Here is a 23784-nt window from a genome sequence, read left to right as displayed (position 1 = left end):
ATTGTGGCCTTAGACCCGTTCCTACTAAAGGGAAACTCACCTCGTGATCTAGCTGCTGAGTGTGTGGCTCCGGGAACTATCTGCTGCTGCTCCGGTATCTCCCCGGCTACAAATCCACAATTACACTCAATCAAATTATTAATAATTGTATTGGGGTAAATGACTCCTTTACCCCTGGCTAAAGTCAACTCTCCTGGTCAAAGTCAACTTTACAGTTGACCTGACTCGCCGAGTTGGGCCGCCAACTCGCCGAGTCCCTATTCTCATTTCTCACCCTACTCGCTGCTACTCGTCGAGTATGGCATCAACTCGACGAGTTCCCTTTCGAATCTAAAACTTCAGGCAATCTGCATCAGACTCGCCGAGCCATATGAACAACTCGACGAGTTGTTCTTCAAGCTAAGAAGATTGCCTTGGACTCGCCGAGTTGTATGAACAACTCGCCGAGTCCCTCCATTACTAAGTCTAACCACAACTCACTGAGTCCACTCCATCACTCACTGGTCTCACTCGCCATCACTCAAAAAGGGAAAAATCAGGGACTCGCGGCTCGACTCGCCAAGTCGTTCTTCCGACTCGCCGAATCGCTTGCATGCAGCAACTCAAAACTTGATTCTGCTTGAATCCAGTGCATAAAACTTATAGATCTAGACTCCCTTAACTTGATTAGCATGTAAAGATTCTATCTTTACGTGCCCATATGCATTCATGAAGATAAAATAGCTCAAAAAGCATAATAAAGGTTAGATCTAGGGTTTCCATGCAAAGTATCTTCATAAAGGCAATAGATCTGGGCTCTGAAACTTCTCAATGAATAGATCTAAGGATATCTCGACTTATTAGGGCATTCATACAATCATAAGGCTTGGGAAAAGCATCAGCTAGATCTAGAAGAGTTCTAATGGAGGTTTAAAGCATAAAACAAGAGGGAAATCTGAAGAATACCTCAAATAACTCTGATTTGCCCTTGGATATTTGCACTACTCCTCTTCTCCTTGCTCCTTTCTTCTTCTCCTTCTTCAAGCCTTCATAAATCACACAAGAACACTTAGATCACTCAAGGATGGATTAAGGTTTTCTCACAGCGTTCTGAGGGTGAAGGAGGCGAGAATGGGGGCTATAAGGTGGATTAAATAGTGAGCAACCCGAAGATTTAGGGTTTCAACCTGGCAGGCCGACTCATCGAGTCCCGAATATGGACTCGCCGAGTCGCCGATCTATACGCTGATCAACAACGCGACCCTATTCGACGAGTCGGGACATAGACTCGCCGAGTTCCTCCGTTAACTTCAAAAATAAATACTAAAAACCACATACCAGGGACGGGTCGTTACAATTCTCCCCCACTTGACTCAGACTTCGTCCTCGAAGTCTGCTGCTGCATCTACAAATAACCCTAGATAATGTTCTCTCATTTCGTCTTCAGCCTCCCACATCCACTCAGACCCCTTCCGGTGCTCCCACTACACCTTCACTAGCTGAATTACCTTGTTTCTCAAGGTCTTTGCTTTCAGGTCCAGAATCGCGACCGGCCTCTCAATATAATTCAAGCTGCTATCCACCTGGTTATCCTATAAAGGATCAAGTGCTGACTCGTCCACCAAACACTTCCTTAACTGAGACACATGGAAAGTGTTGTGGATCTGGCTAAGCTCTGCCGGAAGATCTAACCAATAAGCAACCCGACCCACCCGGGCCAAAACCCTGAAAGGACCAATAAACCTGGGACCCAACTTGCCCCTCTTCTGCCGACTCTGCGCTGTCTGCAGTCTACTATGGACCTGTTGGATCAACTCGGTCGTCTTGAGCACCACCTCTGTGCTCCCAATGACTTGCTGACCCACCTCGCCCCAACAAATCGGGGTCCTGCACTTCTTCCCATAAAGCATCTCAAAGGGAGGTCGATCGATGCTCGCATGGTAACTGTTGTTATATGAAAATTCCGCTAACGGAAGATACGTATCCCAAGTGCCACCAAAATCCAAAACGCATGCCCTAAGCATGTCCTCGAGAGTCTGAATCGTCCTCTCACTCTGCCCGTCCGTCTGAGGGTGGAAAGCAGTGCTGAAGTGGAGACGAGTACCCATCTCGTCATGGAACCGCTTCCAGAATCGGGAGATAAAACGGACATCTCGGTCTGACACCACCGATACCGGCACTCCATGGCGTGCCACAATTTCACGCACATAGATATCGGCTAACTTTTCTGCCGATATACTCTCCTGGATCGGGATAAAATGGGCACTCTTCGTCAACCGATCCACTACTACCCATATCGAATCTACTCCTCGTGCGGTCCTGGGAAGCTTGGTGATAGAATCCATAGTGATGTCCTCCCATTTCCACACGGGAATGTCTAACGGCTGCATCTTGTCGTGAGGCCTCTGATGTTCTGCCTTGACCTTCGTGCAGGTCAGACACCTCTCCACATACCAAGCAACATCCCGCTTCATGCAGGGCCACCAATAATCTGGTCGAAGATCTCTATACATCTTCGTTGCCCCCTGGATGGATTAAAAAATCGAGACTTATGAGCCTCGTCCATCAACACCTGTCGTACTCCGCCTCCGTACGGTACCCACACTCTCCCATGAAGAGTTAACAACCCCCGACTATCATAATCGAACGCAGCTACTCGACCTACAATCCTCTCGCATTTCTGCTTCTCTTCCTTGAGGCCCTCAACCTGAGCCTCCCTGATCCGTTCCAACAACGGAGTAATCACAGTCATTCTCAAACACAAATCTCTGATAGGGGCTGCTGTCACCTTCCGACTTAAGGCATCGGCCACTACGTTGGCCTTCCCTGGGTGATAAAGGATTTCACAATCATAATCCTTCAGCACATCCAACCATCTCCTCTGCCTCATGTTTAGACTCGGTTGATCCATAAGGTATCTCAAGCTCTTGTGATCCGTGTAGATGGTACAACGGACCCCATAAAGATAATGTCTCCAAATCTTGAGGGCAAACACCACTGCCCCCAGCTCCAAGTCGTGCATAGGATAATTAGCCTCGTGAGGCTTCAACTGTCTCGAGGCGTAGGCTATCACATGCCCCCGCTGCATCAACACTGCTCCCATACCTGTGATTGAGGCATCACAGTAGACTACAAAATCCTCTATCCCCTCGGGCAGGGAAAGAATCGGAGCCTCGCATAACCTTTGCCTGAGGGTCTCGAATGTCGTCTGCTGCTCAGGACCCCAACGAAACACCACCGACTTCCTAGTCTGTCGGGTGAGCGGTACTGCAATCTTGGAGAAATCCTGAATGAACCTCCGGTAATACCCTGCCAACCCCAGGAAACTCCGAATCTCGGTTGGAGACCTCGGGACTTCCCACTGCATCACGGCCTCTATCTTGGCCGGATCTACCAATATACCCTTCTGGTTGATGAGGTGACCAAGGAACTGCACCTCACGCAACCAAAACTCGCACTTGGAGAACTTCGCAAAAAGCCTCTCCCTTCTCAACACTTCTAGCACCTCCTTCAGGTGCTCCTCATGCTACTCCTGAGTCTTGGAGTACACCAAGATATCATCTATGAATACTATCACAGACTGATCCAGCATCGGTGTGCATACGTGATTCATGAGGTCCATGAATGCGGCTGGAGCATTAGTGAGCCCAAAAGGCATCACTACAAACTCATAATGACCATATCGGGTCCTGAAAGCAGTCTTCTGCACATCTTCGCCTCTAACTCGCATCTGGTGATATCCGGAGCGTAAATTGATCTTGGAGAACCAAGACGCTCCCTGAAGCTGATCAAACAAATCATCTATCCTCGGGAGAGGGTAACGGTTCTTCACCGTTACCTTATTCAGCTCCCGGTAGTCGATGCACATACGGTGCGACCCATCCTTCTTCTTCACAAATAAGATCGGCGCCCCCCAGGGTAAACTACTCGGCCGAATAAAACCCTTGTCCAGCAACTCCTGCAGCTGCGTAGACAACTCCTGCATCTCAGGGGGAGCTAACCGATACGGTGCCTTGGCTATCGGAGCCGCACCAGGAATTAGGTCAATCCCAAACTCGACCTGTCTCTCGGGAGGTATTCCAGGTAAATCCTCCGGGAATACATCCGGAAAGTCTCGCACTACCGGAACATCGTCCACTGTCGACTTGCCCTCCTCCCGCGCATCCATAACGTAGGCTACATAGCCTGCGCAACCCTGCTGAAAATAGCGTCTCGCCCTCGCGGCTGAACAAAGAACTGGTCCACGATGTGGCCTCTCGCCCTGAATCACTAACTCACCACCACTGGGAGTGTGAATCCTCACTAGCTATAACTCGCAATCAATCACGACCCCATTGGGACTCAACCAATCCATGCCTACTATAACCTTATTTCCTCGCAGGGGAATAGGGACCGAATCCACCAAAAACTGCTCGTCAAACAACTGAAGAGAACATCCTCGATGTACTCTGGCAACCCTCACGGTCCTATCATCTGCTATCTCAACCTCTAGTGGACAATCCAGCTCCCCAGGAGCTCTACAAAATCTCTTGCTAAGCGCTAGCGATACAAACGATCGGGTAACCTCCGAATCAAATAATATTGTAGCAGAGATGTCGTTCACAGAGAACGACCCCGTCACCACATCTGGAGTCGCTTGCGCCTCCTCTGTTGTCAACTGAAAAGCTTGACTCCTAGCCACTGGTGTCTCTACTCGGCCCTGACAGCAATCTGTAATCCTCAAAGTAGCAGGGGCAGGTGCAACCACCTTCCCTGCTGCAGCTAAACTTGGACACTGGGACTTTTTATGTCCCCTCTGATTGCACTGAAAGCAAATCAGATCTGATGCTGCAACAGCAGTAGCATGAGCCGTACAATCCCTGCTCAAATGCCCAGTCCGACCGCACTTGTAGCAGCCGGAACTCCCTGCCTTGTACGTTCCCTCGTGCAATCTCCCACCCTTGCCACATCGACCATGGCTCTGCTGACTCATGGACCTGTGATCAAATACCTTGGGCTTTTTGCCCGAACCTCCTGAACCCGAAACCGCCTCCAGTTTCCTCTTCTTCTCCATCTCTAGGTTAATCTCCCTCTCTCGAGCTCTAGCAATCATGTCATCCAGCGTTTTACAGTTGGACCGGCTCACAAACATGCGGATATCACTCTACAACATCTCATGATAACGGGCCTTCTTCATCTCCTCATCGGCTGCATACTGAGGAACAAGAGGAGCCCTCTCCCTGAACTTGGCGGTGATCTCCGCCACAGTCTCTGTAGTCTGGGTGAGGTCCTGAAACTCTCGGGCTAACTGCTGTACCTCAATAACTGGTGCAAACTCTGCCCTGAACCTGGTAGAGAAATCGTCCCAGGTCATGGCATCTAACGCTGCATCATCTCCAATGGTATGACCGACCTCCTCCCACCAATCTTGTGCCATGTCCTTCAGAAGACAGGACGCCAATCTAACCTTGTCCCCCTCGGGACACCTGCTAGTGCGGAATGCGTTAGCCACATCCGCCAACCATCTCGTGCTCGCTATGGGGTCCCGCACCCCATGGTAGTCTGGAGCTCCACATGCCCTGAACTCCCTAAACGTAAGTGTGCGCGACCCCATCATGGCCGCCATCTCGGCACAGAAAATGCCCAATCTCTCATCCATCAGCTCTAAAATACCCTCCTTGATCGAACCGAATATCACAGGAGTCTGCTCCAGTATGATGCGGGTAACCTCAGAAGAAAGGAACTCTCTGGTCTGCTCATCCATCTGCCCGGTCTCCGGGCCTGATCCTGATCCTGATCCCCCTCCAGCATCTGAACTGCCGACTGCTGGTCTCGAACGCAAAACTACCATTCTGAAACATATCATAACAACATCAGAAAACTGAAATATCTCAAGGGATCATGATACTACTACTAGCTTCCTGGTCTTGTCTTGGCCTTCCTTGATTCGAGTACGGATCCTCTGCTTTCAGTAGTATGGGCCCATACTACCTTCCACATCTATCCGTACTTTCCTCAAGAACTGCCTTGACTCCACCAAGTCACTTCTACTACTGCTGCTCTCTGCTACTCTCATCCTAGGCTTGCCCTAGGGAAATCTTGACTCTGCTCAAAACAGTCCTCAGCTGCTGAAGGCCTCCTAGAAAGGCTAATTAGCCATCACCTGAACACCATCACATGTGATGAGGCTCGGATAATCCTTCGAGTAAAAGGCTCGTTCCTACAACGGTTAGACTCAAACAAGAGCTGCGCAATAGGGCCAAATCCAACACTCTGAGATTATTCAACCCTGATCACATGTGACGTGACGTATTCACCTAACGGCTAACTCTCATTACTAAGAGTTCTACAAAGCACGAAGAAAGCAGCATTCGAACACCGGAAATTACCCACGCAATCCTACTCTCATAACGAGAAACCGATCTGGCATACAATGCTAAACTCGCGCTACCAGGCATAACCTAAATAGCCTATCCTACTGCTGTCTACCCGTTACTAGCATGCAATTCTCATAAAGCTAAACACATATAACAGGCACATAAGGCATCCTCCTAGATCCTTAGTCCTATACTAGCATGCTGTTCTACTGAAACTGGAACAATTATTCATAATTATAAAACTTGTATGGGTAATTTGGGAGTACTTACTTGAGCTCGGCTGATCGCATGCACCACACCCTTATCTTGTTTAAAACTTCTTTTCTTTCTAAGTGTTGTTGTTTTTTTTTCGAAAACATTTTTCCTTTTTGAAAATCTTTTTATCTCTCCCTTAGTTTGAGTTCAGATACACCCGGGGTGCACCCGAATCCCTCAAACCAAGGCTCTGATACCAACTTGTAACAACCCAAAAGAAATGACCCAAATTTTTTTTTTTTTTTTTTATAATTACTAAAAACACCATAATAAAATCATAAGGTAAACTCGTACGTCAATATCTCACAACAATAGTAAAGTGTTATAAGTGATCTGAATCAAAAATGTATTAGTTACATCTATGAAAAACAAAACAACTCCCAGGACAAATGATATTGTGGTGTGTGTGTGCGATGCCATCAACTCGAGCTCTTCCCTTTGCTTGCAGAAGTACCTGAAACCAAAACTGAAACTGTAAGCACGAAGCTTAGTGAGCTCCCCCAAACTACCACATACCAAATAATACATATAATCACATACTGGGCCTTGCCAACTGCATCGGACCGAAGTCCGGAAACTGCATCGGACCAAAGTCCGGAACTACCCAGGGCCTTGCCCTCTGCATCGGATCGGGATCCGGAACTACTGAGGCCTTGCCTCCTGCATCGAACCAAAGTCCGGAACTGACTACATCGGACAGAAGTCCGGAACATACTGAACATAGCATCACATAAGCATATCAACTAACATGAGTACATACATAGCATACTACATCGGGATGTAACCCGGAACACATAACACCAAATACTGTCCGAGCCACGAAGGCATCAAACATACTAAAATCTGCATCGAACCGAAGTCCGGATACTACTGCTAGCTAAACGGGTCGGCATTGTGGCCTTAGACCTGTTCCTACTGAAGGGAAACTCACCTCGTGATCTAGCTGCTGAGTGTGTGGCTCCGGGAACTATCTGCTGCTGCTCCGGTATCTCCCCGGCTACAAATCCACAATTACACTCAATCAAATTATTAATAACTGTATTGGGGTAAATGACTCCTTTACCCCTGGCTAAAGTCAACTCTCCTGGTCAAAGTCAACTTTACAGTTGACCTGACTCGCCGAGTTGGGCCACCAACTTGCCGAGTCCCTATTCTCATTTCTCACCCTACTCGCTGCTACTCGTCGAGTATGGCATCAACTCGACGAGTTCCCTTTCGAATCTAAAACTTCAGGCAATCTGCATCAGACTCGCCGAGCCGTATGAACAACTCGACGAGTTGTTCTTCGAGCTAAGAAGATTGCCTTGGACTCGCCGAGTTGTATGAACAACTCGCCGAGTCCCTCCATTACTGAGTCTAACCACAACTCACTGAGTCCACTCCATCACTCACTGGTCTCACTCGGCATCACTCAAAAAGGGAAAAATCGGGGACTTGCGGCTCGACTCGTCGAGTCGTTCTTCCGACTCGCCGATTCGCTTGCATGCAGCAACTCAAAACTTGATTCTGCTTGAATCCAGTGCATAAAACTTATAGATCTGGACTCCCTTAACTCGATTAGCACGTAAAGATTCTATCTTTACGCATTCATGAAGATAAAATAGCTCAAAAAGCATAATAAAGGCTAGATCTAGGGTTTCCATGCAAAGTATCTTCATAAAGGCAATAGATCTGGGCTCTGAAACTTCTCAATGAATAGATCTAAGGATATCTCGACTTATTAGGGCATTCATACAATCATAAGGCTTGGGAAAAGCATCAACTAGATCTAGAAGAGTTCTAATGGAGGTTTGAAGCATAAAACAAGAGGGAAATCCGAAGAATACCTCAAATAACTCTGATTTGCCCTTGGATCTTTGCACTACTCCTCTTCTCCTTGCTCCTTTCTTCTTCTCCTTCTTCAAGCCTTCACAAATCACACAAGAACACTTAGATCACTCAAGGATGGATTAGGGTTTTCTCACAGCGTTCTGAGGGTGAAGGAGGCGAGAATGGGGGCTATAAGGTGGATTAAATAGTGAGCAACCTGAAGATTTAGGGTTTCAACCTGGCAGGCCGACTCGTCGAGTCCCGAATATGGACTCGCCGATCTATATGCTGATCAACAACGTGACCCTACTCGACGAGTCGGGACATAGACTCGCCGAGTTCCTCCGTTAACTTCAAAAATAAATACTAAAAACCACATACCATGGACGGGTCGTTACAGAACCTGATCTGACTAACTAGATGTGAATAAGAAAAAGGATAGAGGATATAGTATAGGGAATAAGGGTGATGGAAGAGGCAATCGAGGTGGTGGTAAGGGAACTTGTGGAAGAGGTAATACAGGTGATAATGCTTTTAAGAGTTTAAATGTTTATGATATCGCTCAGGTAGAAGTTAATGATATCCCTCATGCAGATAAGGATGATATTCGCGAAAACACTAAGTTCGTGAGAGAGTCAAAGTACACTTCTAGAGAGATCATTAATTGTATTGGTTTAACTAAAGCTAGATTGAATGAAATTGTAGGTGTAAAATATGTACATGTGGAGATTGATACGCCTGTGTTAAGTAATGTGCTAATATGTTTTTTTATTTGTATGTTACATAATATGATAATATACTTTTTTATGATTATTACATGATGTTGATATTAAGAGCCAAGATGGGATGCAAATTTCAGTTGAGGGCACAATAAATCAGTCCCTGAAACCCAAGCATCCAAAGATGACAAGGGAATAGAGGACCTTGTTAGTGAGAACGAGGAGACCTTCATAAATGATAACAGTTTTGAAATTGAAAAAGTAAGTGGTAGAGAAGGATTGGAGGGGGGATGAGTGCAGATAAGTTGGATAGTCTAGAATAGGGTATTTCTAAACCCTTTTTTGTTCATAACATGTACAAACTTTAACCATGGGCAAATGTTAATAGCCCTTTTTGTACAAACCTTCTCTTAGGGAATATTTTACTTAACTTTTGTTTAATATTAATATATATTTAACCATATTATGCTTATGTTTTGGTTTACAAATGGAATGGTCATATTCTTGGCTCATATTTGTACTCATGTTTTGGTTTACAAATAGATAAATCATGATCCTTGATTATGACACTTTCACAATTTCATTCCATTGGTGATGGGTGATTCCATGTCACAAGTCTTGATCATATTAATTAACAAACTGAACACATGAACTTGTTAATTCAATACAAAATCTGATTGTATAAACCAAATACAAGTCATATACAAACAAAATACTACAACCTTAATGACATAAACACCTTAGTTCTAGCCTACCATTCCTTAAACATAACCAACACACATAACTCAATGCTTTCAAACTTCCACCTATAATTCCAACTTCTTTTTGAATTCCTACTGGTTCCACAAACTTCTTCCACGGCTTGTCGTTCCATAATTTCTCCAAAAAAGGGTTACCTACATTGCTATTGTTGTAAAATTGTAACATGAGGTCTTTAGACCACTTGTTTTGTAGAGGGGGTTCTATCCAACAAAAATACTTGCAGTCCTTGTCTTCAACGTGGAAATTAGGGCAGCCAACAGACTTTCTTCCTAGGTTTAAGGGAGTCCACAAAGTCTATTTTCCGACCGGATCACTACAATAGCACCTGCTTTTTAAACCTTGCATGTGTGTTCAATGAGGGCCTCTGTTGTTTCCTACAGACAAAGAAGAAGACGACATCTCTTTCACTTTCTCTTGGATGAGGGCCTTTGCAATTTTAGGCATTGAATGAGCCAACAATGCCTCCGAGCTCTCATTCAAAGACTCAACATCCACCTAAGTAACTTATGGCCAAATCAGCCTACGAAACGGCTATAAAAGGTTTACCACAATAAAAGTGCTAAATTGAGTAAAATTACCGGTTTACTTGGTTTTTCCTTCTAATTTTTTTGGATAAATTTCTCCAAAATATTGGGACTTTACTAATGAAATCATTTTATTATTGTAAGAATCTAGTTTTTTAATTCGTTTCTAGATTGATCAGCACATGCAAACCCCTTTCGACACATACTCAAATCTGTTCATTTATTGTGTTCTGAACTTGTGTGACTTGCTAAAACTTGTTCATTTTATGTTTTTAAACAATCATACACTATCTAAACATTTAAATTTTGTTGCTAGATGTTGTTTGCAATCATTCAATCAATAGCAACTAACGATGTGTTATCAAATGAATATTAGCAAAGAAAAAAAAAAGTTGTTGCCCATACCGGTAACTATTCCAAAATCGTATGAAATAGTTAATAATTTAGCAAGAAAACACAATCGCTTGTTATTTTAAAAGTTCATCAATAAAAAAGATCATTCTTGCTAATTTCCAATACTGATGAATCATTGTTATAAACAATTTCATAACTATCGGTTTATTGGTAAAAGTCGTTATAATGATAGCTTTCTCGTAGTTTTCTTTACAGACTTTTAAATTTACTTGATGGGGTCTTCTATTTAATATTTCTAGAAATATACAGTGTTTCATTTCTTGAATTAATCTATGATGTTTCCCTATTAGTGTCACTTTAATTAATTGATAAGACCATTGGGTCCACACAATAATAATAGTTGATATTGATCGAACTTTTGTCTGATATTGTGATAGTTAGATGATAAGATAAGAGCGGTTTTATATTTTGTATTCACTACAATTAATAAATAAAATTTCGCGTGCTTTAATTGATGTTGTGATAGTTAGATGGTAGAGATAAGAGTTTTTTTTTTTATATTTTGCTAAGGAAGGCGAAAATAAAATGGGAGGTGGATGTTGATGTTGATGTTGATGAAAACATGTTTTTTTTTTCCGGTATCATAAATGGAAGAATGCGAAGAAATAGAATCAACGGTCTTTTAATCCATGGTAATCGGGTCATGGATCCGGATAAAATAAAAGATGAGTGGAATTTTTTTTTTTCTCGTCCAAATTTGATGAGGATATCGTTTCGAGGCCGAGGAATAGGATCGATGTTCATGATTTCAAATGGTTTAATTGGGGTTCGTTAAAATTTTCTTGGTTTATCGGATACATTTAAAAAATAGAATTTCAATGGGTTTAAACCTTTCTAAAAGGGTGATTGATAATGTCTTTTAATTTTGTCTTTTTGCAACAAAAAAAAAAAAAAAAAGGTAGGAATCGGTAAATCATTTGTGTTTTGGGTGGCCTACGCAAATCATATTTGTCAATGCCTAACCTCGTGGTGAAACCTATTGCTACTATCTCCTCTTCTTGGATTAAGGAGATTTTTCATATTTTGAATGATTGGCCTCTCAATAGAACACTCCAAGATGCTATTGTTTTTTTTTTTTTAAGATAATTTTTGCAGTCTGCGGATCACATCTGCAAACATCTACAACAGAAAAGATGGACAAAATGTCTGCAGTCTTCAATAAAAAGACTGTTTTTGACATCTGCAGCTGTCGAAATAAATTGAATTTTCAAACTTAATTTAATATCATAAAAATTAAAAATACATTTCAAAAAAAAAAAAAAACTGTACAGTGGCCCATGTTTTTTTTTTGTTTAGGTTAAAATAAGGTCTGAAGATATTTGAAGACAGTAATCCATGTTTACGCTAGGAAGACCTTGCACAGACGTTTTTTGATCTGCGCACTTTCAAAAAACAAACACTCTACGAGGACATATGTCTGTACGTTGTCTGCACGGCGCAGACAAAAGTGGTTGTGCAGATCTTCACACAAAAAATAAATAGCCCCTTAGTGTATTCTTTGTTTGATTGATTTGGAAATCATGTAATAATATTTTGTTCAAGAATGTTTGATCTCTTCAAGATAAAGGATTACATTCGATTATTTTCTTTTAATTTACTTAAGCATAGGGCGAAGATAGATTCTTTAAATTGGTGATTTGGTGTTGTAATCCCATTTTTACTTGTATGTTGTAACTTTCCACTAGCATTTCGCAAGCTATTGTTTTTACCAAAAATAATAATAATAAAATAAAATAAAATAATAAAAATTAAAAAATTAAAAAAGTAAAAAATCAAAATAAAATAAAATAAAATTATGTTGTTCAATAAAAAAATGTATGTTTATAAGTTAAAAAATTGTCATATCTCGCATATTGGAAATATGTTTTGTTCAGCTTTACAAGACGTACCTCAGAAATATGGTTTCTACGTACGATTTGTATTGAATTTCAAGAATTGCATTATAATCTAATTGTTTTTCAACTAATATCCAAATTAATTTTGATATTCCTTGTGTTTATATGAGGAGTGTGAAAGAAAGTAGTCAATTAATGAGCATCTAGTCGCAATTTAGTTTGAAGTTAACATTTGATACTTCTAAGTACAAGTTTTGTTGTATATTTCTCAATATGTGTAAAGGCATCAAGGTTTTAGGTCATATCACTACAATATCTATTCCAACCGAAAATGATGACAAGGATTGAGAGGCTACGACTCTAATATAAAATCCAAGGTTTTACTCTACTTGTGACTCTAAAATTCATCAAATCATCTCTAGAGACAATTGAATCACCAATGATCTTTATGACCAAATTGATGAATTCTTCCATAACAACAAAATATCATATATGCTACAACTACAAAATCAATCCTTAAACACCAAGAAAGGAGCCTATTCATCATCGAATTTTTTCATGCCTTAAAGAATCTTCCTGATGATCTCTCTAATGTTAAATCTTCAATAAATTAAATGGAATTAGTCGTGTAAAGCTGACACGAATTACTTGTTTCTTATCACAATATATTTCATATCAACAATAATTGACCTCTGTCGGCCCACTTCAGTAATAAATGACCCATGACAACCCGTTCCACAAACTACCCAGCCTATTTGGGTTATTCCAACAACTTCAAACAGTCTTGGTGGGCCTCAACAAGGCCTAAATAACCCCTATATTTGGCCCAACAACATGAATATGTGACCCAACTCGCTCTACAAAGCTTCAGTTCAAATGTGTTAGCAATATATGCCCGAAATAGGTAATTTACGAACCAAATTAGCCTCAAAACACATATTTTGGAGCCCACATAATAGCAAATTCTAAACCACTACAACCTATATATCTTGCTTCCATTTTCCATTCAATGTCTGTTTAATGATCAAACTACTAGATGGAGTCAATTTCTATCTCTCACAAAAGATTAATAAAGGTAACATGCACTTTGAAACTAAAAATATCTTATTCACATTATGTATAGAATTTGTACCACGTGGGATGCTAAATAAACTATCCAAATTTCTTAAAATTTCTACACATTTTGACCATTTTGACCAATTATTTACATTTTGACCATTTTGACCAATTATTTACATTTTGTACCACGTAACAACTTTTCTTAAAATTTCTACACATTTTGACCAATTATTTACTCAGTCGCTAATTGCATTATTGACTATACATAATACATAATACATCTTTATTATTTTCATGTAGCATCATATTGAAATTAATATTTTTAAATACTCTTGTCGTTGTATTTGTATTTCCCAACATATTACTCAATTTAAGGAAACATGGTCAATATCATAAAATTACTTCAAATTATGCCCATATGGTGTAGCTAACGTATACTTTTATAATGTTATAAATACAAATTTTGTAATCTAAATATGAATTGTAAAACTCTTTGCACTAGTTAAATGTCATAAAACATGAAATTATGTCCCAGGTAATATTTTTAAAAGCTTAATTACGCAAATGATGCTCAAGATAAATTCAAATGTCAAAATATTAGTATTATTGATGTGAGGGCGAAAATCACATTTTTATAAACCCAAATTAGGTTTAATGTCATTTGGTCCAAAATATAGTAAGGTTTATGGGCTTTTAGTTAATTTATTTAAACTTACATAATTGATTTCATGGCGAAAATCAGATTGTTTGATGTCTAATTAAGGTTTATGGGCATGCTACATAACCCATTTCACATTTTGTATAGAATTTGTACCACGTAACATCTTATTTTACCATATAGGCATCTGAATTAAATTTTAAAATATTTTTATTGATTGAAATCACGTAACATCCCATTTTACCATATAGACACCCTAATTAAATTTTGATATATTTTTATTGGTTGGAATCTAATTGATTTTTGTATAGAACTTGTACCACGTGGCATGCTACATAACCCATTTCACATTCTGTATAGAATTTGTACCACGTGACACCCCGTTTTAGCATATAGACATCTTAATTAAATTTTGAAATATTTTTATTAGTTGAAATCACAATATTTTTCGAAAAATCTGATTATAAGTAGTTAATTATAAGTTAACTTTTTATAAAATGATCAATGGGTGTTCAAGAGGTGTCTTATTAGCATCACTTTTTACTGGTTTATTTTCTTTTTGGCCCCCCTTATGTTTGACCATGTTACTGAAATGGGTTAATTTTGATTTCAGATTTCAAACTATATACGAGTCTAAGTCCTAAAGATCGTTCTTTTAGATGGGTTGGTTTTGGATTTGGATTTGAATCTCATGTTGACTTAATTCGGGAGTTGGAATAAAAGTGGGAAATTAGTGGACAAGCAAATTCATGGGGAGCAAAAGTTAGGAACTTTTTAACTGGACCACAATATGCACAGATGTGTCAATCATTATTTTTTGTTATAAGAATCTATGGATGCAGCCAACTCTTATTGGAAATTGGAGGTTAAAAACATGATTGGATTGACATAATGTAAAAATCTTCGAAATAGAAATAGAAAATTGCTAAAAAGTGTAACTGGATTATCAAGTCAAATTACCTTAAATCAAGTTTTCTTGAAAATTTGGTCCCTAATCTCGCCTAAAATTAATACGCTACCTAAAATGATAAAATGACTAAATTATGTTCCCTTTTTATGCAACTTGCCAGTATGGAAATAATGTCCATGCTCTCTCATCTTTTGCAGAAGATAAGAAGATGAATGTACGGGTTTTTAGGGGAAAAAACAAAGGGAAATTAAATTGAATATAAAAAGACAATTCAACATAGGCAAGATGGTTTGAAAGCTTTACTCCAAACTGGTAAAGATTATCATGCAATATAGCAAAATTTATTAGATATGTACATTAATGATGTTTTATTAAATGAAAAGGCAAAAATGGTTGACAAAGGTTGACTAAAATCCACAAATTCTTTAATAGTATAGATGAATCCGGCTAATGGATGAGTATTATGTTAGTTATGTATGGAATAAAACAACAATCCAATAAAACGTAAATTGATTGCTGTCGTGTAATTTTATTTTATAAAAAGATTATATTTGATGAATTTAGTAAAATAATAAAAATATATTGTATTGTAGTGTTTTTTATAACTGGCCCAATTATATGTTAATAAATGCTTTGCGACAATTTGGTCAAGTGATTGGTGGGGGTTTCTTCTAGAAATCGGGGATTTAACTTACCAAATGACAAGTCCAAGAACATGCATTTAAAGATAGGTTGCTAAAAGTCACAAACTTTCATTGAGATCCGAACGAACTTAATAATATCAAAATGTTGGTTCCTCTATATTTTTTTAAGTGAAACTATTGACTTTTTCTTATAAACCAACTATTATGTATGTCAAATTTATAAACTTTTTTTCAAAATACATCGTCATTAATAATAAATGGTTATTTTGTTGTATTATACTAGCAAAATCTGAGTTAAGTAACTGAAGTTCAAAGGTATTGAACATTGGACAAAAAGAGACGTCGAACATTGGACAATAAATGGAATATTAGAGACGTCGCCCAAAACGCTATTTGATTTCATATGAATGTAACATATTCTTTTCACAAACAAAATTATTTTAAAATATCTCCGATTCATAATATCGTGTTTTAGGTTAGTATAGATCAATGACAGAAAAACTAATATTAATATTGTGCTTATTATACCCATACATCCACTGTCAAGTCAAATCTCCATTCACATGGAATCATGTTTACAAAAAATCTAAATATCTTGTCATAATATTCATGAAAATAGATAAAATAATTCTTTATAATACATATCTTTATGTACATACTAAGTTCTTATTTCATAGTATCGTAGTATAACTTTTATATAAGAGATTATATTAACACAAGAGAAAAATTTAATAATCCTTGAGACGGGTGTTACTCAAACTTGAAGAGTATCCTAAGAAGAAATCGAACATCGATAAAATATATATATATATATACTTTTTATTAAATTAAGAAAAATATGGATAACTAAAAAAAATGAAAACAATTGTTTTTAGTACGTTAGCATTTAATCCAAACATCAAGAAGCCGTGACCGTTGGAAACAATTATTTATAACTTCTGACACACTCTTTTCCAGTTTTAACCCCACAGTCACATGCTATTCGCCGTTTTCCAAAACAACCACCCTTTTGTTTACAAACATTTACAACTTTGCCACCTTTTTTCCCGCCATCTATATTACACTTACACATACATTATTACAATACAGCCCTTATAAATTTCACATGCATCAACTTTGCCACCTATGGTTCCCACCATTTACCCAAAACACAATATAAAGATATATGTGGAGGAGGAGAACATGGTAAGCATTGAATATTTAGGAGACTTTAAAATGTCCATATTGACCACTTTTACAAATTTTCTAGTGTTTCACATCATATTTTTAATAATTTTATTTGTAAAAAGCTTATTGCCATAAATCATCTTCAATCATTACACATTACATTTTTTATAAACTTTAAAAAAATCATCTTCAATCTGATTTGTCATTTTCAAACACTTGATAGTCTTAAAAATAAACACCATTTCACATGATAGTCTTATAAAGAAATCACTTGATAATAACATTTAATAAAGTAAATATATTAAATTGCGTTGGATTTCTCTTTGAAAATAAATAAATAAAAATTAATAAAATTACTAAATACATAGTTATAACATCAAAAAAGCATCATATGTCCGTTACATATTTAATATATAATACTAAAGATTAAATTAAATTAAATTAATCAGGTAAAAATTAAGATTTGATTAATTATAATTAATAAAGTAAATAAAGTATTATTGAATGAAAATAATAATTTTATAAACCCCAATTTCAAAAAATAAAAAATAAAAATCTAATAAATCTAAGTGGTTGATGATATTTATAAAAAAAAAATTATTTTAAACTTATTTTACTTTACATTACATAATAAATTAAATAAAGTAATAAAAATTGTAAATACCTAATCAAAAGCTTTAAGAGATATCAACTAAATTCTCTATATTTCATTTTCAATTCATATCTCAAAAAGGCCGATTTCTATTTTACAGGGGCCTAAGTGTACATATCTAATACCCAAAGTATCCACAGATCAATAATAACCTAACCTATCAATGACAGGTAGGTCTACATTATGAACCATGAGGACCACTACATCTTAATCCAGCCCACTTTTTCAACTTGCCAACACACCAACCGGGTCAGACTTGGGCCCCACATATCATAGCCACGTTGGAACACAACAAAATGAGCTGGCATACGACTTTTTTCTATCAAAATCTCACCACGTGTCAACCTTTTATTCGCTGGAAAGCCTCGACCTCCGGTAAGACCTACCAAGTTTCATGGATAACTCAACAAGGACCTCCCATGTCGCATCACCGATTTCCATGTCGTCGTGAAAAAGAAGGGCCCGCCGGAGTTGTGGGTCCCACAAGTTTCGCTGGATCGCCGAGAGGTTTGTCGCCGCCACCTTGTCAAGTACGGCGCCAAGTTTCGCTACGTCTTTCTCCCTCACCGTTAAAGATATCTCCGACCACGGCACGGTGGTTTCATACGGCAGACGGATGCCGTCGGCTATGATCACCGGAATACAACCTAACGCCACCGATTCCACTAGCCGGGGACTCCATGGTGCCCATCCTAATGGGCATAAACAAAACACCGATCGAACGATTTCCGATTGATATCCAGCAAACCGGTGTCTCTTCAAGTAAAACCTCCGGTCATTTCCGTATTTCCGGAGTATCTCCGTCCTCACACGCCTGCAAATCAATTTAGAACAACTGTTACATCAAATTTCATTAACATAACGTAAAATTTTGAATCGATTGGAAATGGAGTTTGGTATTAATTACTTGCTGTAGTAACGTCCACTGACGTTCTTCGGGTGAACTTCCATTTTCCCTCGAAAAAACACGAAAATATCCCGGCGTCCTTCAATCGGCGACTTTGACAGCGTTGACTGAACGTCTTCCGGCGAGATGTAAGGTGGGATGACGATATTCTCGACGTCTTGACATGGATGCTTGTATTTAACGCCGAACGTCTGTAAAATGATCGAATTCTTCATGAAATCGGGTATCCCGTCAGCCATAGCTCGATCCTCCTGATTTTCAGACAAAAAAGCGAACATTCAGCAAACTGTTATTAAACAAAATTTTAGCAACTGAAATTATGGAAGCAGTGCATTTTGTAATGTTACCATGGCATGGAAACAAGCTCCATAATCGTGTGAGGCAACGAAGACATGGTCGGATCCATTGCTTCGTTTCCAGAATGGTAGCTCCGATGAGATGAGCTCAACGGCGGAGGATAGAAGAGCACGAGCGTGTCCGATGGCGGGAAATCCATTAACGGTGCTAAAGTTGCAGGAAACGTAAACAGGGACGAAGAAGAAGTCAGCCTCCGATGGGTCAAACGTCCGAACATCGCTTTTCATCAACGCTTTATGAATCGCCACCTCCGAAGCAAATAGATGATTGTTACACCGTTTGTTTGATAGCCAATCGCTGTTGTATTTCGAGGGTAATTCGTATACATACACCTTCAAATTCTTCAACAAACCTGCAAATCGAATCAAAATTTATCAAATCGAATCAAATCAACCCTACAAAAACTTATTAATCAAATTATCAGATGCAAACCTTGATTAATTCTGGGTTGTTGGGGAACTGATTCGGAAAGGGCACGAGATACAACATTGGATTGAGAGTGAGAGATTATCGTTTTCTTCAACGAATTCGTACTCGGTTCATGATTGTTGAGAAACTTAGCGAAGAAGTAAAACGAGAGGGAAAACCAGAGAAGCCATTTGAAGTATCTGAAGCAAAAGGGTTTTTCTGGTTTTGAATTTCTGGTTCGAAAGAACTTCATCCTCACGTAGAATCCCTTCCTGTTCTTGGTGGATCTATGAAGCTCCACCATTGTTGAACATCAATAAGATATTTAAATGACCATGAAAACTTTAGGTTAGATGGGTGTTCGTTCTCCAATTTGGTTGAGATGAAGCTTTCGTTTATGGTTGAAGAAGTAGAGATCACGAAAACGGAAAAACCAAATTATGATGATGATGGTGGGTTTGTTGAAAGACCGTTTTCCCTTGAATAAAAAACTGCAAATTGATTGCAATATAATTTTTCAATTTTTTATGAGCAATTCATCGAACATTAAACAAGGGTGTTTGAGGAATGCTGTTTTCAAGATCATCAATGGAGGTACGTCTTGGTTTTGTGAAAAGACCGTTGAATGTGAAATGACAAAATTGCCCTCTTTGCTGGATGGGTATCTTAAATGTGCATTGATGGGTTGTACTCTCAGGTCAAATAGCCATTCAGATATGTGAATTTTTAGTGGATTTTATTAAATTTTAAATATATCAAATTGAATATAAATTAAAATAATACATAAAATAATTAATTAGGGATAGTGAAGGGAACATATTTAATCTTGTTTTTGACCATTTTATTCATTTAATGCCTTTAATTATGGTGATCGGTTTCTATAATTGCTAGTTTGTTACATATACAAAATTTAAGTAAAAACATATTTGTATACAATATGTCGCTAACTAGATCTCAATTAGATTTTCAAAGTAGTCTAAAAATAAATAAAATTTAAACTACAATCAAATAAAGTATTAGCAAATCTAAAACGTTAAAATTAAAAATCTACGACACAACTAAAATGAGATATTAGCTAAAAGTGTTTATATGAAGGCTTTATTTATGCAAATTAATATAAAAATGTGAGATGTTAGGAATTGAAAAGATGATTTGAACATTATTAATATGTAAAGAGGTGCCTAGGTGGTGGAGACTTGTAAAGCTCTAAAAGCCCAATAATTGAGAAATGAGTTGTTATGGCCACCATATTATAGAAAGCCAAATGTTATCCTTTAGGGTACCTTTCCATTAACAATCCCATGTTCCTATGATTTAAAGAATTGACTTTTTAGATACCTTAATACACTTAAAACATATAACTATCATTTTCACTTTTGTTTAACATATAATGTTGATTTTTTTTTTTTTTTTTTTTGAAAAAAATAATATTAAATGTTGAATAACATAAAAACTTAAGTAAAAAAACAGCACTGCGTGTACATAACTATCATTTCCAACTTAAAATTACAGTTAAAACATGTAACTATCATTTTCAATAACTTTCAATTACCCGGTATTTTCGTCAAACCATTCAAAAGTATCTAAAACCTCATGATCATTCTATCTAAAAATAAAATCTACTCTAATAAAAAAGACTACTGATTGTGACATGGTCTTTTCTAAGCCTATTTCATATACATTAAATTACTTATTTACCTTTTTAGTTATTTAATATAAACATGGTTATTCCCGTTGATTAATGAACTTTTTGGAAACTACAAATATATTAATGAAACCCAATTTCACATCAAGAAACTATGAAAATTCGAGGGGGATACATACAACAGAAAAACAAAATCTTGTTACAAGAGAAATAACATTAAACTAAAAAGGGAAACAACTCCGGTCCACTCATTTACCCAACCAGTTCCCCTTATTTTTTGACCATTTGAAAGTTTGTAGAATTATAGAGTCTGCGATTATTGCATGTGAAACGCCTCTCTTGCTAAAAATCTTTTCATTTCTCGAAAGCCATATGTTCCAAAATGTGGAGTACAAGATTGAGTTCAAAGTAACTCGCTTTTTAGGACAATTCCCTCGTGATGTAGCGTAATCAATAAACTCGCTCAATGTATTGGCTTGGATATTGTTGATCATACACCATTTTAATATCCAATGTCATACCTCCTTGCAGAAGTCACTCTCAACCAGAAGGCGACTCACTGAATCAGCACACATCCCACATAACTGACAGTTTGCGTTTTTTTACTGAAATACCCCTGATATCGAGCGATTGTGCAACAGGAATTCTATCCATCATTGCCCTCCAAACAAAATATTTTACTTTTAGAGGAATAAATTTTGACCAACAAATCTTTTGACCAACCACCTGATTAGCTATTAAGTCCACCAAGGTCCTTAGGGTGCTCACCAAGTATGTGTCATCTTCACTTAAATTGAACCTGAATCCTAATTTTGAGGATGGGGTAGACATATTAGATACGAACAAGGAGTAGAATTCATGTAGTTCAACCATCGCAACTTCATAAACTAGGTTGGAACTCAATTGCCATGAGAAACCTTCAGTGCAAAAACGGTCTATGAGCAATCATTTTATGACTGGTTCCAACTGATAAAGGTGAGGGAATCTTTTTTGCAATGTTACACTCCTATTATGTCTCCAAAACATAATTTTAGAAATATGATTTGAGACCAAAGAGAATAATAATTTCCAATCAAGAGGGGTGTTAGACAAAGAGACCCACTCTCTCCATTTTTATTCATCCTTGCAATGGAGAGACTTCTTGTTGCAATCCAAGACGCAACAGATAAACTTCTAATCCATGGGATCAAATTACCATGAGGCGGACCAATAATCTCCCACATTTTCTATGCGGATGATGCCATTTTTACTTGTAAATGGGACAAGGGCAGCATACAAAATTTATCGCGTATCCTAAAATGTTTTGAAATCTCCTATGGTCTCGAAGTAACTTTCACAAGTCAAGACTTTTCGAAATCTGCACTACAGATTATGAACTGTTAGTGTAAGGAGTTCGTTTTCCTCTTGAAGTTTCCTGTAAATAAAAGATTAGTAGCAAACGATGTGGTTGAGGCTCGAGTTGGACTTGATTCCCTAGATTCATCGTCTGTTCCCAGGGTACAACAATCTTAACAATATGTGTATTGCCGGAACTTGCCTGAAAGAGTCGCCGGAAGCAAGAGTATAGAGAAAGAGGAGAAATAAGAGTATTTTTCATTCATGTGTTGAATGAGATGATAAAGGTCTCCTTTTATAGTTGAATCGTGTAATGGAAACAAATCACTAATTGATTGAGCGTTTAATGTAGATAAATGTCATTAATTACATAATTAATACATCCGTTACAGAATTAAAAAATTAGGTACCAAAACTGTCAAGTTTAGCAAAAAAAACGAGGGTAGCGTGAGCCCGAGTTTTCGGAGTTGCATGCGTGTCTGCAGGTCGCGTCCATGCACAAGTTCGGTGTTTTTGGCCTACAAAATCCAAGATTTGCACCCCCCCCCCCCTGCGCGCGGGTAGGAATTATAGTAAAACCATAGACACAAGTTTGTAAGTCTCTCATGCATTCAAGCTTATAAACCTTTGTTGAGTTTGGTCTTTCTACCAATGTGGGACTCATTCCCACATTCATCTCTATTGCTAAATTTATTCTCAAATACCTACCTTTGAGTATCGATATCTCATTCATATATACTCCATTTTGGACATATAATATATTGTTTCAAAATTTTCACGGAGGAGAACACAAACCCATTTATAGTTAATTATATATACAACATATGCATATATTTATATATGTCCAAAGTTAGTAAAAATATAAATATTTATACTAAATTTTCCAACAATCCCCCACATGAATGGAGATCGATCTCTGCACATCCAATATCCAAACGAAATTTTCAACAGTTAAATCATGTATATGATAGGTAGGTATTACCCTTTGAACCCTCCCTTAAGAAATTACACTTAATATCCTAGAAGTTAGTAGATATCGATGTCTTTGAACTAAGCTGCCATTTATGTAGATGACAATGTAATTCTCACAAGACTCTCCCTAACAAGGCCATATCCTCATAAGCATGTTCATTTTTAGTCATGAACACTAACATGGTTCTGCAAGAGCTTTAGGAATTGTGCCCCAATAATTCCCTTCGAACCGACCCCACTTCTCTCCCACATAGGTGATTCCAAAAATCATTAAAAACCATATGGTTAGCCTAATTTTGTCACTACATATAGGAATGGACTGGGGAGTAATGTTACCCCCCCCCCCCCCCCCCACAGTAACCTACCTCACTCATACAATTAGGTTATCATTTTGAACCCAAATCTTGGGATCTCTAG

General features: G+C 38.2%; 1 protein-coding gene across 1 annotated transcript; it reads right to left on the bottom strand.

Moving 5' to 3' along the window:
• Positions 1-17776: 17776 nt before the first annotated feature.
• On the bottom strand, positions 17777-20005 carry LOC145000916 (putative glucuronoxylan glucuronosyltransferase IRX7). Its single transcript, XM_078960220.1, has 4 exons — positions 19440-20005; positions 18998-19359; positions 18651-18901; positions 17777-18557 (listed from the first exon to the last, which is right to left on the bottom strand). Exons 1-4 carry the CDS (start codon positions 19717-19719, stop codon positions 18092-18094), a joined length of 1359 nt encoding a protein of 452 aa, XP_078816346.1. The 5' UTR covers positions 19720-20005; the 3' UTR covers positions 17777-18091.
• Positions 20006-23784: the final 3779 nt, after the last annotated feature.

Source organism: Lactuca saligna, chromosome 6 (assembly GCF_052625555.1).
Source record: "Lactuca saligna cultivar CGN05327 chromosome 6, ASM5262555v1, whole genome shotgun sequence".
In the NCBI taxonomy this organism is placed as follows: domain Eukaryota; kingdom Viridiplantae; phylum Streptophyta; class Magnoliopsida; order Asterales; family Asteraceae; genus Lactuca; species Lactuca saligna.
The sequence above is the reverse complement of the archived record's forward strand: the minus strand, read 5'-3'. Positions and strand labels throughout refer to the sequence as shown.